Source organism: Salvelinus alpinus, chromosome 16 (genome assembly GCF_045679555.1).
Source record: "Salvelinus alpinus chromosome 16, SLU_Salpinus.1, whole genome shotgun sequence".
NCBI lineage: Eukaryota > Metazoa > Chordata > Actinopteri > Salmoniformes > Salmonidae > Salvelinus > Salvelinus alpinus.
In genome coordinates, this window is record NC_092101.1 from 24,392,502 (window position 1) to 24,407,689 (window position 15,188).

Sequence of the window (15,188 nt, forward strand, 5' to 3'; positions counted from 1 at the left end):
CTTCATTAGCATATGATCATCAGCCTTTGATTGTATTGTATGTGAGCCTAACATGGATGTGCCCCAGTGTGTTGGTCATGTGAGATGAATGGCTCTCTGTCTGTCTGTTGTGTGCGTGTCAGGAGTCGTTAGAGAAGGCCCAGCTCCATGCCCTACACGGGGACCAGCTGATCCAGAGCAACCACTATGCTGTGGACTCCATACGGCCCAAGTGTGTGGAGCTCCGACGCATCTGTGACGACTTCACCAACGAGGCCAAGAAGAAATACGATATCCTCTCCAAATCAAACCAAATACACAAAGGCATAGACAAGGTGAGGTGCATTACAGAGGAAGCTCCTCATCCCTATATTTCTGACAGAAAAGACGCTGTTTGCATGATCAATTGCATCATTTACACTTTCTCTAACAGATTCAAATAACTTTCACAGTTTCAAATCTAATTTTATTTGGCACATGCTTCGTAAACAACAGGTGTAGACTAACAGTGAAATGCTTACTTAAGGGCCCAACAATGTAGAGATATTTTTTTAAATAGAAAAATAGACAAATAACAACATGAGGAATAAATACACCATGAGTAACGTTAACTTGGCTATATACATGAAGTACCAGTACCGAGTCGATGTGCAGTGGTACGAGGTAATTGAGGTATGTGGACACCTGCTTGTCGAACATCTCATTCCAAAATCATTGGCATTAATATGGAGTTGGTCCCCCCTTTTCTGCCATAACAGCCTCAACTCTTCTGGGAAGGCTTACCACTAGATGTTGGAACATTGCTGTGGGTACTTGCTTCCATTCAGCCACAAGAGCATTAGTGAGGTCGGGCACTGATGTTGGGCGATTAGGCCCATAGTCGGCGTTACAATTCATCCCAAAGGTGTTTGATGGGGTTGAGGTCAGGGCGCTGTTTAGGCCAGTCAAGTTCTTCCACACCGATCTCGACAAATAATTTCTGTATGGACCTTGCTTTGTGCACTGTCATGCTAAAACAGGAAATTACCTTCCCCAAACACTTGCCACAAAGTTGGAAGCACAAAATCGTCTAGATTGTCATTGTATGCTGTAGCGTTAAGATTTCCCTTCACTGGAGCCGAGCCCGAACCATGAAATACAGCCCCAGACCATTGATCCTTATCCACATAACTGTATAGTTGCCAATATGGATTTGGGCAGGTAGCGTTCTCCTGGCATCCGCCAAACCCAGATTACTCCGTCTGACTGCCAGATGGTGAAGCGCAATTCATCACTCCAGAGAACATGTTTCCACTGCTCCAGAGTCCAATGGCGGCGAGCTTTACACAACTCCAGCTGACGCTTGGCATTGCGCAGGGTGATCTTAGGCTTGTGTGTGGCTGCTCGGCCATGAAAACCCATTTCATGAAGCTCCCGACGAACAGTTATTGTGCTGACGTTGCATCCAGAGGCAGTTTGGATCTCGGTAGTTAGTGTTGCAACCGAGGACAGATTATTTTTACACGCTTCAGCACTCAGCAGTCCCGTTCTGTGAGCTTGTGTGGCCTACCTGAGTCATTGTTGCTCCTAGACATTTCCACTTACATGATAATGCCCGAGAAGCTGGTGTTTGGAGGATATATTGCCATGGGTGTTGTGGAAGGATGAAATAGTATGAATAAATTCATCAAAAGATGGAAATATGTCAATCATTATTTTAATATGTTGTTAACCCATTGTACAAAAGTGATATCTGTGCCAATATATCCTCCAAACACCAGCTTCGAGGGCACTATCCCTTTTGTACAATGGGTTAACAACATATTAAAATAATGATTGCCATATTTTCATAAAAATCTTTATTTTGATTAATTTATTCATACTATTTCATCCTTCCACAAGATATATTCCGAAACAAATCTAGAGTTGCTACCGAAGCCGGCTGGTCGTTCGTTCTATCGGTTTGGTTGCCAGAGACGCGACCCAGTCTTTCAGTATAGTTGTTCTGTACCTATGGTCATTTGTTCTAAATGTTCCATTGCCATATTGGCTGGGAACGTTCTTACCCCTTGCTTGCTAACTAGCCTACGACGGCTTACTTACGGTCACGTCAAACAGTGCAGCCAGAATAACAACGAAGTAGCTGCATTTGCATTAGTTTAAGCTGTTTTCTAGTGACATTTATTTGGATACATCTACAACAATGAGAGAATGTGCACGATTTCACCTGGCATAAAAAAATGTGCTCTCTCGTCAGGACACTGTTGTTCGGAGGAGCTAGCCAACAACACAGCTAACACAATCACTTCAAAAGTTTGGACACGTCACCTCATTCAAGGGTTTTTCTTTATTTTTACAATTGTCTACATTGTAGAATAATAGTAAAGAGATCAAAACTATGAAATAACACATATGGAATCATGTATTAACCAAAAAAAGTGTTAAACAAATCAAAATCTATTTTAGATTTTAGATTCTTCAAAGTAGCCACCCTTTGCCTTGGGACAAGCTTTGCACACTCTTGTAAACAAATCAAATCAAATGTTTTATTGGTCACATACACATGGTAAGCAGATGTTAATGCGAGTGTAGCGAAATGCTTGTGCTTCTAGTTCCGACCGTGCAGTAATATCTAACAAGTAATCTAAAATTTCACAACAACTATCTTATACACACAAGTTAAATGGATCAATGAGAATATGTACATATAAATATAAGGATGAGCGATGGCCGTACGGCATAGGCAAGAGTATATACATATGAGATGAGTAATGTAGGGTATGTAAACATTATATAAAGTGGCATTGTTTAAAGTGACTAGTGATACATTTATTACATCCAATTTTTTATCATTAAAGTGGCTATAGATTTGAGTCAGTATGTTGGCAGCAGCCTCTCAATGTTAGTGATGGCTGTTCAACAGTCTGATGGCCTTGAGATAGAAGCTGTTTTTCAGTCTCTCGGTCTCAGCTTTGATGCACCTGTACTGACTTCGCCTTCTGGATGGTAGCGGGGTGAACAGGCAGTGGCTCGGTTGGTTGTTGTCCTTGGTGATCTTTTTGGACTTCCTGTGACATCGGGTGCTGTAGGTGTCCTGGAGGGAAGGTAGTTTGCCCCCGGTGATGCTTTGTGCAGACCTCACTACCCTCTGGAGAGCCTTACGGTTGTGGGTGGAGCAGTTGCCGTACCAGGCGGTGATACAGCCCGACAGGATGCTCTCGATTGTGCATCTGTAAAAGTTTGTGAGTGTTTTCGGTGACAAGCCAAATTTCTTCAGCCTCTTGAGGTTGAAGAGGCGCTGTTGCGCCTTCTTCACCACGCCATCTGTGTGGGTGGACCATTTCAGTTTGTCCGTGATGTGTACGCCGAGGAACTTAAAACTTTCCACCATCTCCACTACTGTCCAGTCGATGTGGATAGGAGGGTGCTCCCTCTGCTGTTTCCTGAAGTCCACGATCATCTCCTTTGTTTTGTTGACGTTGAGTGTGAGGTTAATTTTCTGACACCACACTCCGAGGGCCCTCACCTCCTCCCTGTAGGCCGTCTCGTTGTCGTTGGTAATCACCTGGGGGCGGCCCTTCAGAATGTCCAGGACCCAGTTGCACAGGGCGGGGTCGAGACCCAGGGTGTCGAGCTTAATGACGAGTTTGGAGAGTACTATGGTGTTAAATGCTGAATTATGAACAGCATTCTTACATAGGTATTCCTCTTGTCCAGATGGGTTAGGGCAGTGTGCAGTGTGCTTGCGATTGCGTTGTCTGTGGACCTATTGGGACGGTAAGCAAATTGGAGTGGGTCTAGGGTGACAGGTAAGTTGGAGGTGATATGATCCTTGACTAGTCTCTCAAAGCACTTCATGATGACAGAAGTGAGTGCTACGGGGCGATAGTCGTTTAGCTCAGTTACCTTAGCTTCTTGGGAACAGGAACAATGGTGGCCATCTTGAAGCATGTGGGCACAGCAGACTGGGATAGGGATTGATTGAATATGTCCGTAAACACACCAGCCAGCTGGTCTGCGCATGCTCTGAGGACGCGGCTAGGGATGCCATCTGGGCCGGCAGCCTTGCGAGGGTTAACACGTTTAAATGTTTTACTCACGTTGGCCGCCGTGAAGGAGAGCCCATAGGTTTTGGTAGCGGGCCGTGTCAGTGGCACTGTATTGTCCTAATAGCGAGCAAGACGTTGGTGTCCGCGATGGGGCTGGTTTTCTTTTTGTAATCCGTGATTGATTGTAGACCCTTTCACATACGTCTTGTGTCTGAGCCGTTGAATTGCGACTCTACTTTGTCTCTATACTGACGCTTAGCTTGTTTGAGGGAATAGGGAATAGCTACACTGTTTTTTTATTCGGTCATGTTTTTGGTCGCCTTGCCATGATTATTAGCATTGGTTCAAACTTTCAGTTTTGCGCGAATGCTGCCATCAATCCACGGTTTCTGGTTGGGGAAGGTTTTAACTGTCACCGTGGGTACAACATCTCCGATGCACTTGCTCATAAACTCGCTCATCGAGTCAGCCTTTACATCAATGTTGTTGTCTGAGGCTATCCGGAACATATCCCAGTCCCGTGACCGAGCAATCTTGAAGCGTGGAATCCGATTGGTCGGACCAGCGTTGAACAGACCTGAGCACAGGCGTTTCCTGTTTTAGTTTTTGGGAGCAACAAAATGGAGTTGTGGTCAGATTTGCCCGAATGGAGGGCAGGGGAGGGTTATGTATGCATCGTGGAAGTTAGAGTAGCAATAATCCAGAATGCTGCCAGCCCGAGTCGCGCATTTGATATGCTGATAAAATTTAGGGAGCCTTGTTTTCAGATTAGCTTCGCTAAAATCCCCAGCTACAATAAATGCAGCCTCAGGATATATGGTTTCCAGTTTACATAGAGTCCAGTGAAGTTCTTTCAGGGCCATCGAGGTGTCTGCTTTAGGGGGTGTCATGTCTTTGGCTTTTCCTGATTAAGTGATATGACATGCTATTCTATAAAATAATTTCTCTGTAATTAATATTAACTGATTAAGCTAATCATGTAAATGTAATTAACTAGAAAGTCGGGGCACCACGGAAGAATGTTTATAGAGCTGTTATCTTCCCGAATAAACTCTTAAAGACCTGGTAATCTTTTACATCAATAGCAGTCAATATTTAATCGTCACCTTGTTTCAGTCTCATCTGAAAGTTGTAAATTATTGGTTATCTTCACGAACCCTGGCTAACAAGTTGAATCAGCAGTACAAATCTTTGGTTTAATAATTGATTTACTAAATACCTAAATAATCACACAGAATTACATAAACACAGAATGGATCATACATTGATTACTAATTATGTCCTACAAGAAAATGTCCCTGGGGGACGGAACCTGTATGACGGCTGGTTACAAAGAGGGGGTTGGGCTTGAATGAAAGCGCGGGAGGATGGAAGAACAAAGGGAGAAGCTATACTATCGTAAATACAGAATCTTATACATTCTAAATAACCACCCATTTGGAAAAGGAAAATGCAATAAATATTTACTCTGAGCTGCGCTTCAATAGGTTGGTTGTAGATGGAAGGCCGTGTTGCCCAACAGAGATCTTCCTTGTCCTTTGAATAGTGTCTCTGGTGGTAAACTGGATACGTTGTAGTATCGTCGTTGTGTGGTAGACTGGATACGTCGTCCGTCCTTTCCTAGCCCACGTTTACAGCGGCCGCTGCTAACTCAACGGCTAGGAGGTATGACTTCTGGAATGAATAAGAGTTTAAAGTTCATACCAAGTTGCCATACTTTTAGCTCATGCTATATTCTGGCTGGTATAGTTGAAGTTCAACCTTTCGTCATCTTCACGTTGAAATTCGATGCTAATTTCGTTAGGTTATTATCTGAGCCCTTTCAACGTGGGGGATCATCGTCCTCTCGTCCTCGGATCACAAAGTTACATTTTCGTCAAGGGCTTTATATAGGAGGGGAGAGAAGGGCGTGTTTCATAGTTTATAACCAATGTCTCTTCACATGGGCGGGGCCACTGAGTGAGCAGAGCTTTAACCTTATGAAAACCCAATTCTCTCATTTGGAAGCTGAAATTACATTTAATCTTTTCACAAATAGTTTCATATTTAAGCATTTAAATTGCACAACAATTCCATGTGAATCTGATAACTATAATGTGTAGACTTTCCAAGATCCAGTTTATGTCATCCTATCATTAGTAAGAATGTCTCAGATGCCAACTGATCTGGCATCATATTCATTAAGTACCAACGCATATTTTCAACTGGTTGGATTACCGAAACATGGTACCTTTCCCCCTACCTTTTGATGTTCCCAGACTCTATATGTTTAACAAAGGCTTTTCAAGAGTCCTTCTGTAGAGTCAAGAGAGAGGAAAGGGAGAAAGGTATTTATGGGGGTGGTCATAAACCTCACCCACAGGCCAACGTCATGACAGGGGGATATACACAGCTGTGATTATAATCGAAGAGAATTCTCTTGGTAGATAATGTGGTCGGCATTTGATTGTAAGGAATTCTAGGTCAGGTGAACAAAAGGACTTGAGTTCCTGTATGTTGTTATGATTACACCACGACTCGTTAATCATAAGGCATACACCCGCGCCCTTCTTCTTACCAGAGAGATGTTTGTTTCTGTCGGTGCGATGCGTGAAGAAACCGGGTGGATGTACTGACTCTAATAACATATCCCGAGTGAGCCATGTTTCCATGAAACAGAGAATGTTACAATTTCTGATGTCTCTCTGGAAGGCAACCCTTGCTCGAGTTCCGTCTACCTTGTTGTCAAGAGACTGAACATTGGCGAGTAGTATACTCAGGAGCGGTGAGCGATGTGCCCGTCTATGGAGGCTGACCAGAAGAACGCTCTGTCTGCCCCTTCTGCGGCGCCGTTGTTTTGGGTCGCCTACTGGGATCAGATCCATTGTCCTGGGTGGTGGTCCGAACAGAGGATCCGCTTTGGGAAAGTCGTATTCCTGGTCGTAATGTTGGTAAGTTGACGTTGCTCTTATATCCAATAGTTCTTCCCGGCTGTATGTAATAAGACTTAAGATCTCCTGGGGTAACAATGTAAGAAATAATTCATTAAAAAAAACGAAATACTGCATAGTTTCCTAAGAACGCGAAGCGAGGCGACCATCTCTGTCGGCGCCATCTTTAGCATCCACTTCAGCAGACCACTTCCATATTGAGCGTGTCACTGGTACTTCCTGTTTGAGTTTTTACTTGTAAGCAGGAATCAGGAGGATAAAGTAATGGTCAGATTTGACAAATGGAGGGTGTGGGAGAACTTTGTACGTGTCTCTGTGTGTGGAGTAAAGGTGAACCAGAGTTTTTTTCGCCTCCAGTTGCACAGGTGACATGCTGGTAGAAATGAGGTAAAATGGATTTCAGTTTTCCTGCTTTAAAGTGACCGGCCACTAGGAGCACCGACTCCGGGTGAGCATTTTCTTGTTTGCTTATGGCTCTATACAGCTTGTTGAGTGCGGTCTTAGTGCCAGCATCAGTTTGTGGTAAATAAACAGCTATAAAAAATATAGATGCAAAGTCTCTTTGTAAATACTGTGGTCTACTGCCTATCATGAGGTATTCTTTAATCTTCCATGTAGGTGATAACCACATACCAAACCAAGAACTTGTTGTAAACAGTACAACATGCCTGGATGAAGATTTACATATTGTTTAAATGCCACCACAAATAAAAAAAGAAACAAAATAATATATCTTTCGTCTCTGTATTTCATAAATGTCCTTCAATTCGCACGAGGGTGAATGTATCTCACCAGAGAAAGCATCCAAGTGAACTAAACAGCTCCACTCTGTCTCTTTATGTGTAGCCCATGTATCTGATGCTGTCTGGTCAAAAATACTATGATATTGTTGCAGCACATAACATTGCATGCAAGGGAAGCCGATGAGCATTTGGCCTCCCTTGATACTTTTTTTTTGTTGCCAATCAGCGTTGAGTTAAACAGAGGGAGCTCAGCTGTGAATGGTCCTAGTGCACCAAAAGAAAGTGTCAAGGGAAGCCAGTTTGGATTTGACTTCACACCAATCACATCACATTAGAAGCCAAACATCATTGACAGAAAACTGGAATTGTTTAATATTTTTGTGTCGGTGTCCTCCGGTGGCTAGCTAGCTAAAATTGTCTCTTTTCTAAACTAGCAATGGATGGAGATAGGGATTTTAACATGTGGTTTTACTTAATTCTCTGTACTGGCCAATGATTATAACATAAATTCTGATCCAACCATAAATTCATACATTGTGCCCCTGGCATGAGAGGATTGAAGTTCAACATGTATCTAGATGTAGTAACGTTAGGCTAATGTTAACTAGCTTGCCTGGAACATCGTTGCTCATAAAAGGAAGTTAGGCTAGCGAGCAAGCATTTTAGCCAGGTAGCCTAGGACAATAAAAACTAAAAGTGTTGTTACATTCTCCCGCAAGAAAACAAAAAATGTCGCTCAAACAGAAGGTGGAACTAACAAAGAGTCACTGACCAATAACCAAAATGAAACAGGTGGGGTTTTAGGAGGCGTTCTGAAAGACACTCATGGGGGTGTTCACTGAAAGTTGACTAGCAACAACTGGAACCCACCATGAGCGCCCACTAAATTTGCCCAAGAAGAGGCAAACAAAAGAAAAACCCAAAAAAGACAGGAAGCAAACCAAAAAGGTGGAGCAAAACAAAATCAGGGAAATCAGGCAAAGAACGGTTTTCTAGATAATAATAACTAGTTGTTGACCCTCCACATCTCTCAAGACAACTGGAGCACTTGGCCAGCCACTCTGAAATAGCACCTGGGCCAACCAGGTGAAACACCTTCCATCTAACAAGATGACCAACCAGAACAGGCGTAACACAGACTGACTAATGAGGTGACACCAATTGGTGTGCCCCTCGTGCTAACGTCCAACCTCAAAATATAAAATGGAAAAACCAAAGCCTGTAACAGCGTGTATGACAGAGTCATAGACTGTTTAGGCAACATGAAAGAGGAGGATGGCATTGGCGTTTCTCTACAGGTAGGGTGAGTCGACATGTTCTTTTCTACTTGCACACACACACACACACACACACGCACACACACACACACACACACACACACACACACACACACACACACACACACACACACACACACACACACACACACACACACACACACACACACACACACACACACACACACACACACACACACATACACACAAATCAGTACCATGGACAGCCCACATCATATTTAGCTTATGTTGATTGGAATAAATCATTTTTGGTATATTTTAGTTATCACTGTTTTAGACTAAGCATAGGTAATTAGATTATGTTGAAATAGTGCTGGAATAGTGGAGGCAGCGCCTGGTTAATATTTGCGACTTGCAGGACCTCTCAGTGGTTTTAAATCAATAGTTGTTTCCTAGTCCAGAAATGTTGGAAACATTAACTTGCTTGACTGTGCTGTAGGTAATGTAACTGTTTGTTACATGCATTATGTTTTGTGGACTTCACAGGGCAGATGTTGCTCCCTGGTTTTGTGATGAAACAAAAGTGTGGTTGAATTTATTTTGCCACTGTGGCTTCTTATTGTCTTGGTCACAGTGTCAAGGCATATTAACTAACAGGTTATAGAGCAAACAACACAATTATCACAACACATAGGTTGTAATAATGCTTTTTTCCCCCTGATTTGGCTTCCCCAGTGATTTTACCCACGCACCGCTACTGCAAATGCTATGTATAGTTGTTCAAAAGAGATAGTGCCATGCCAATGAGCATAGATATATACTACTGATGTGGAGCCTCGACAGTACATACTGTAGTTATTGTTTATTCATCCATGTGTTCTCTGGTGGTTGCAGGTGAACCAGTGGTGTGAGTCGGGGGTGTATCTGCTGGCCTCTCAGGCAGTGGACAAGTGCCAGTCCCAGGATGGGGCTGAGGCAGCGCTGCAGGACATTGAGAAGTTCCTGGAGACGGCCAAGGAGAACCAACTGAGTGACCTCAAGAACAACCACAACCAGTATGAGCTAGTCCTCAACGCTGAAGTCAAGGTATGTGCAGTGGTCCCTTAAATCACTCATGGAATCCTAGTTCCTGGAGTTCTCAGCCTACTGATTAACAATTGTTCAATTTTTTTACCACTTGTATTGTGCTTTCCCTCAGGCCAATGTAAAGAAGGCTCTAAAAAGGTTGGACGATGTACAGGAGATGTTTGAGAAGAGACAGGTCAGTCTGAAGAAGCTGTCGGCCAAACAGACCCGGCCCATCCAGCCTGTGGCACCCCGGCCTGAGTCCTCTCCCAATCGCCACGCGCCCTCCAAAACACCCAGGACCACCGGCCCTGCCCCTGGTAAGTCTCCCCCACGTTGACCTAACCACAAACTTTACCTGCCCTCAACACAAGACCATCAATGTAGAGCCTATTCATTGCTATTCAAACTGAAAGATAGTCTATATACTATACTTTACTTGCCAGGAAGTAGTCATTTTCTAGTTTTAGACAAAACATATGTTTAAAACCTTACATCCTGATGCCTTAGCCTTGTAAAGGAAGTTTATTGTATTCACTGCGGTACTACGACAGGAAGAGGACATGGCTTTGGGCCAGGGCCTTCTGCTGTTGTTCCACACATAGAGAATGGAAACAGGACTTATGGTTCTCTTTCTTCTTTTTCCCATCCCTGTTCTGTAACCATTACCAGCACTCAGTCGAAGGACCTCAGAGAACTCCAGTGCCACAAAGCAGCCCACGGAGGCTGAGTTTGCCAAAAAGAAAAATTTAAGTCGCAAAGTCAAAGGGAGCCTCAAGGTAAGATCTGATGAACTCTAGACAATTGAACCTGAATGGTTCAACCTCATCTACAACAACAACAACCATTTGTTTTTGGTGGCTAGCCACTGGTCCATTTTTATGACAGTGTTCCACCAATATAGTTATTTTATCATTTATTAGAACAGAACTCTTGGTCTGTCACGCCCTGACCTTAGTTATCTTTGTTTTCTTTATTATTTTGGTTAGGTCAGGGTGTGACGAGGGTGGTATGTGTGTTTTTGTCTTGTCTAGGGTTTTGGGTATGTCTAGGTGTGTGTTTGTAGTCTAGGCATTATGTCTATGGTTCCCAATCAGAGGCAGCTGTTTATCGTTGTCTCTGATTGGGGATCCTATTTAGGTTGCCATTTTCCAGTTTGGTTTGTGGGTGATTGTCTATGAGATGTTGCATGTCTGCCATCGTTATTCTTAGCTTCATGTTCGTTTTGTATTAGTTTGTTAAGTGTTCTTCGTTTCATTAAAGAAGATGTATTCACATCACGCCACGCTTTGGTCTCCTCACTACGACGAACGTGACATGGTCAATGGGAGTCTGGGAGAGAAAGTCATTGGGGTGTCCAGTTTTACTATCTTCTGTTTCCTGCCTTTCCCCAGCTGAAACATGTGGAGATAAGAAAACCTAGAGCCCTAGTTGAAATCAATTATGCAAATTTGTCCCTGACAACATCATGTCTGTCTGATGAATATCAATAATGTGCCATACTAGTCATGCATGATAAGCATCTCATCTTATCTAATACCATTTACATTTTTGTCATTTAGCAGTAACTCTTATCCAGAGCGACTTACAGGAGCAATTAGTGCCTTGCTCAAGGGCACATCGACAGATGTTTCACCCAGTTGGCTCTGGAATTCAAACCAGCAACCTTGCAGTTATGGCACAACGCTCGTGGACCAGGAGTGTGATATTTGAAAGGAAATAGGGGCCTCCAAGGTATATGTGCGTGACCCTTCCTCTACCTACAGTATCCATGACTGCATCACTCTGTGTTTCTGTCCCCAGATTGAGGTAATGCATGAGGCAAGCCAGGGAGGCTCCAGCCACATCCTGGTGACGAACGAGACAGAGGAGAGTCTTTCAACCAGGCGGAGGTAAATGGATATTTTCTCTTCTCTGCCCTTCTACAATATGTAAAGTAAAATATTCTGAGAAAGAGAACCGTCCTTTCTTCCTCTTTCTCTCTGCTCTCCGTCAAAGTTGATACAGAGCAACTGCTGTATGTACTCAAAAAGTTGCTAATGATATGGTTTATGATGTCAACATCTACAATAGACTACCATTCCCTCAGTAACTGAGGAGAATCTGCCGTACACCCAACTGTAGCTGAGGTGCAGGAGATGAAGAGCCACATATAGCCAACGTGTGTCAATGCAGTCAGACATGATGAGCAACACTTGGGTTAAAACACAGTGCCAGGAGGCACATCGGTTTGATGCATTTGCATGATACCAGCTGTATTTCTGTATTTTGAAAGTTATATATCTTGAAAATGTGATTGCTGACATGCAAAACATGTTGAGACTATATCAACAATGGACTAATGAAACTGATACCAAAATATAGTTTTGGGGTGGAATTTTTTAAGTAAAAAATTTACTGATGTGTAAATGTTTTACATTATTATTTTTAGATAGTTTGAAATGTTTTATCATGTATTTTTAACATGAAATATAAACACTTAACAAACAAGAATCAGGTGTCACAACCAGGACAAACATAAAAAAAATATGAGAACTATACTGAACAAAAATATAAACGCAACATGCAACAATTTCTACGGTTTTACAGAGTTACAGTTCATATAAGGAAATCAGTCAATTGAAATAAATAAATTAGAACCTAATCTATGGATTACACCTTAAGTACATTTTATGTATATTTCTCATAAATTAGAAATATACTAAAATGGTATTTGAAATAAAATTCATGTATTTTATTTACAAAAAAATTATATTTATAATGTGTTTCAAGCATACTTTCTTTCCTTGATTGACCGAGGCATCTTCTCAGACAATTTTAACATGCTATTTACAAAGGAGTTGTGGCTGGAGCAGAAATTTTTAAGGGACGTTTTTGTGAACTGTGCACCATTGGCATTTCACACTTTAGTGGTTCACATTTCGGAAATAAATGAACATTTCAATAAAATGTGTAATCTGTAATTAAAAGTACAACATTATTCAGTTTGAAAATGAACATCAAAATATTTGAATAAACTAAATATTAGGAACAATATCATAGTATAAATCAAAACTTCAGCTGCAGAAAAGGATGCTGGGAAATATGCATTTTTTTTGTGCACATTAGTTTTTGAAAGTATACTTTAAATACAGGACCAGTCAACGCCTACTCATTCAAGGGTTTTTCTTTGTTTTTACTATTTTCTATATTGTAGAATAATATTGAAGACATCAAAACTATGAAATAACACATATGGAATCATGTAGTAACCAAAAAAGTGTTAAACAAATCAAAATATATTTTATATTTAAGATTCTTCAAAGTAGCCACCCTTCACCTTGATGACAGCTTTGCAAAGGTATTCATACCCCTTGGATTTATTCACATTTTGATTTAACAAAGTGGGACTAAAACAAATTTAATTGTAATTTTTGGTCAACAATCTACACAAAATACTTTGTCAAAGTGGAAGATTTCAATAAAAAAAATTGTATTCAGCTCCCTGAGTCAATACCTGCTAGAAACACCTTTGGCAGCGATTACAGAGGTGAGTCTTCTTGTGCAATATTAGCCCTATATTATTTTCATAATTCAAGCTCTGTCAAGATGTTGGTGCTCATGGCTACACAGCTATTTTAAAACAAGCAGATTTAAGTCAAAACTGTAACTTGGCCCCTCAGGAACATTCACTGTCTTCTTGGTAAGCAACTCCAGTGTAGATTTAGCCTTGTGTTGTTGGTTATTGTCCTGCTGAAAGGTGAATTCCTCTCGCAATGTATGTTGTAAAGCAGACTGAAGCAAGTTTTCCTTTAGGATTTTGCTTATGCTTAGCTCTATCCCGTTACTTTTTAACTGGAAAAACTCCCCAGTATTTGCCGATGTCAAGCATACCCATACCGTGATGTAGCCACCAACCACCATGCTTGAAAATAAGGCGGCAGTTACTCAGTGATGTGTTGTGTTGGATTTGCCCCAAACATAAGGTTTTGCTTTTAGGCCATTTTTTTTTGCAGTATTACTTTATATATTCTGTATATTTGTATTGTTATTTTCAAATCATTATTGTGGAGTCACTAAAACGTTGTTGATCCATCCTCGGTTTTCTCTCATCACAGCCATTGAACTCTGTTTTAACAACACCAATGGCCTCATGGTAACATCCCTGAGCAGTTTCATTACTGTCCTGCAGCACAGTTCAGAAGGATGACTGTATCTTTGATGTTCCTGGTGGTTTAATACATCATCCACAACATAATTATTAACTTGACTGAAATAGATATTTCATTTCTGATTTGATATTGTTACCGATCTACCAATCACTGCCCCTTTTATGAAGCTTTTGAAGGGCAGCCTGGTCTTTGTAGTTGAATCTGTGCTTGAAATTCAAAACTTGACTGAGGGACTTTACAGATGTTCTATGTATTGAGGACAGAGGAAGGGTTACTCATTCAGAAATCATGTCAACCACTGTTATTTCACACAGAATCCATGTAACTTATTATGTGATTTGTTAAGCCAAAAACTAATTTAGGCTTGCCTAAACAAAAGGTCTGAATACTTATGCAACGACTATATTTTAGTTATCAAATTTTTATTAATCTTAATTTTTGTTTTGGACTTTTTCTTCTATTTTGACATTACAGAGTATTTTGAGTTCATTGTTGACAAGAAATGACCATTCAATTAAAGCTCCTGCTTTTAAAATTCCACCTTTCCAGAAACAAGTCTCTCACCGTTGCCGCTTGCGCTAGACCACCTTCTGCCCCCAGCTGTGCCCTGGACACCATATGTGAATTGATTGCCCCCCATCTTTCTTCAGAGCTCGTGCTGTTAGGTGACCTAAACTGGGACATGCTTAACACCCCGGCCATCCTACAATCTAAACTTGATGCCCTCAATCGCACACAAATTATCAATGAACCTACCAGGTACAACCCCAAATCCGTAAACACGGGCACCCTCATATCATCCTAACCAGCCTGACCTCCAAATACACCTCTGCTGTCTTCAACCAGGATCTCAGCGATCACTGCCTCATTGCCTGCGTCCGTAACGGGTCTGAGGTCAAACAACCACCCCTCATCACTGTCAAACGCTCCCGAAAACACTTCAGCGAGCAGGCCTTTCTAATCGACCTGGCCCGGGTATCCTGGAAGGACATTGTGTTAACAAACCTCCAGACTAGCTTCAATGCCATACAACTCTCCTTCCGTGGCCTCCAAT

At 41.8% G+C, this 15,188-nt stretch overlaps 1 protein-coding gene across 12 annotated transcripts in view; it reads left to right on the forward strand.

Moving 5' to 3' along the window:
* Positions 1 to 15,188, forward strand: part of mcf2l2 (MCF.2 cell line derived transforming sequence-like 2) — a 136,271-nt gene that overhangs the window by 67,358 nt on the left and 53,725 nt on the right. For all 12 annotated transcript variants that reach the window (XM_071345519.1, XM_071345518.1, XM_071345522.1 and 9 more), the window contains 5 exons: positions 123 to 314; positions 9,813 to 10,004; positions 10,117 to 10,303; positions 10,656 to 10,762; positions 11,787 to 11,875. In XM_071345519.1, coding sequence (XP_071201620.1) covers positions 123 to 314; positions 9,813 to 10,004; positions 10,117 to 10,303; positions 10,656 to 10,762; positions 11,787 to 11,875 — 767 coding nt within the window. The remainder of the gene's footprint in view (positions 1 to 122; positions 315 to 9,812; positions 10,005 to 10,116; positions 10,304 to 10,655; positions 10,763 to 11,786; positions 11,876 to 15,188) is intronic.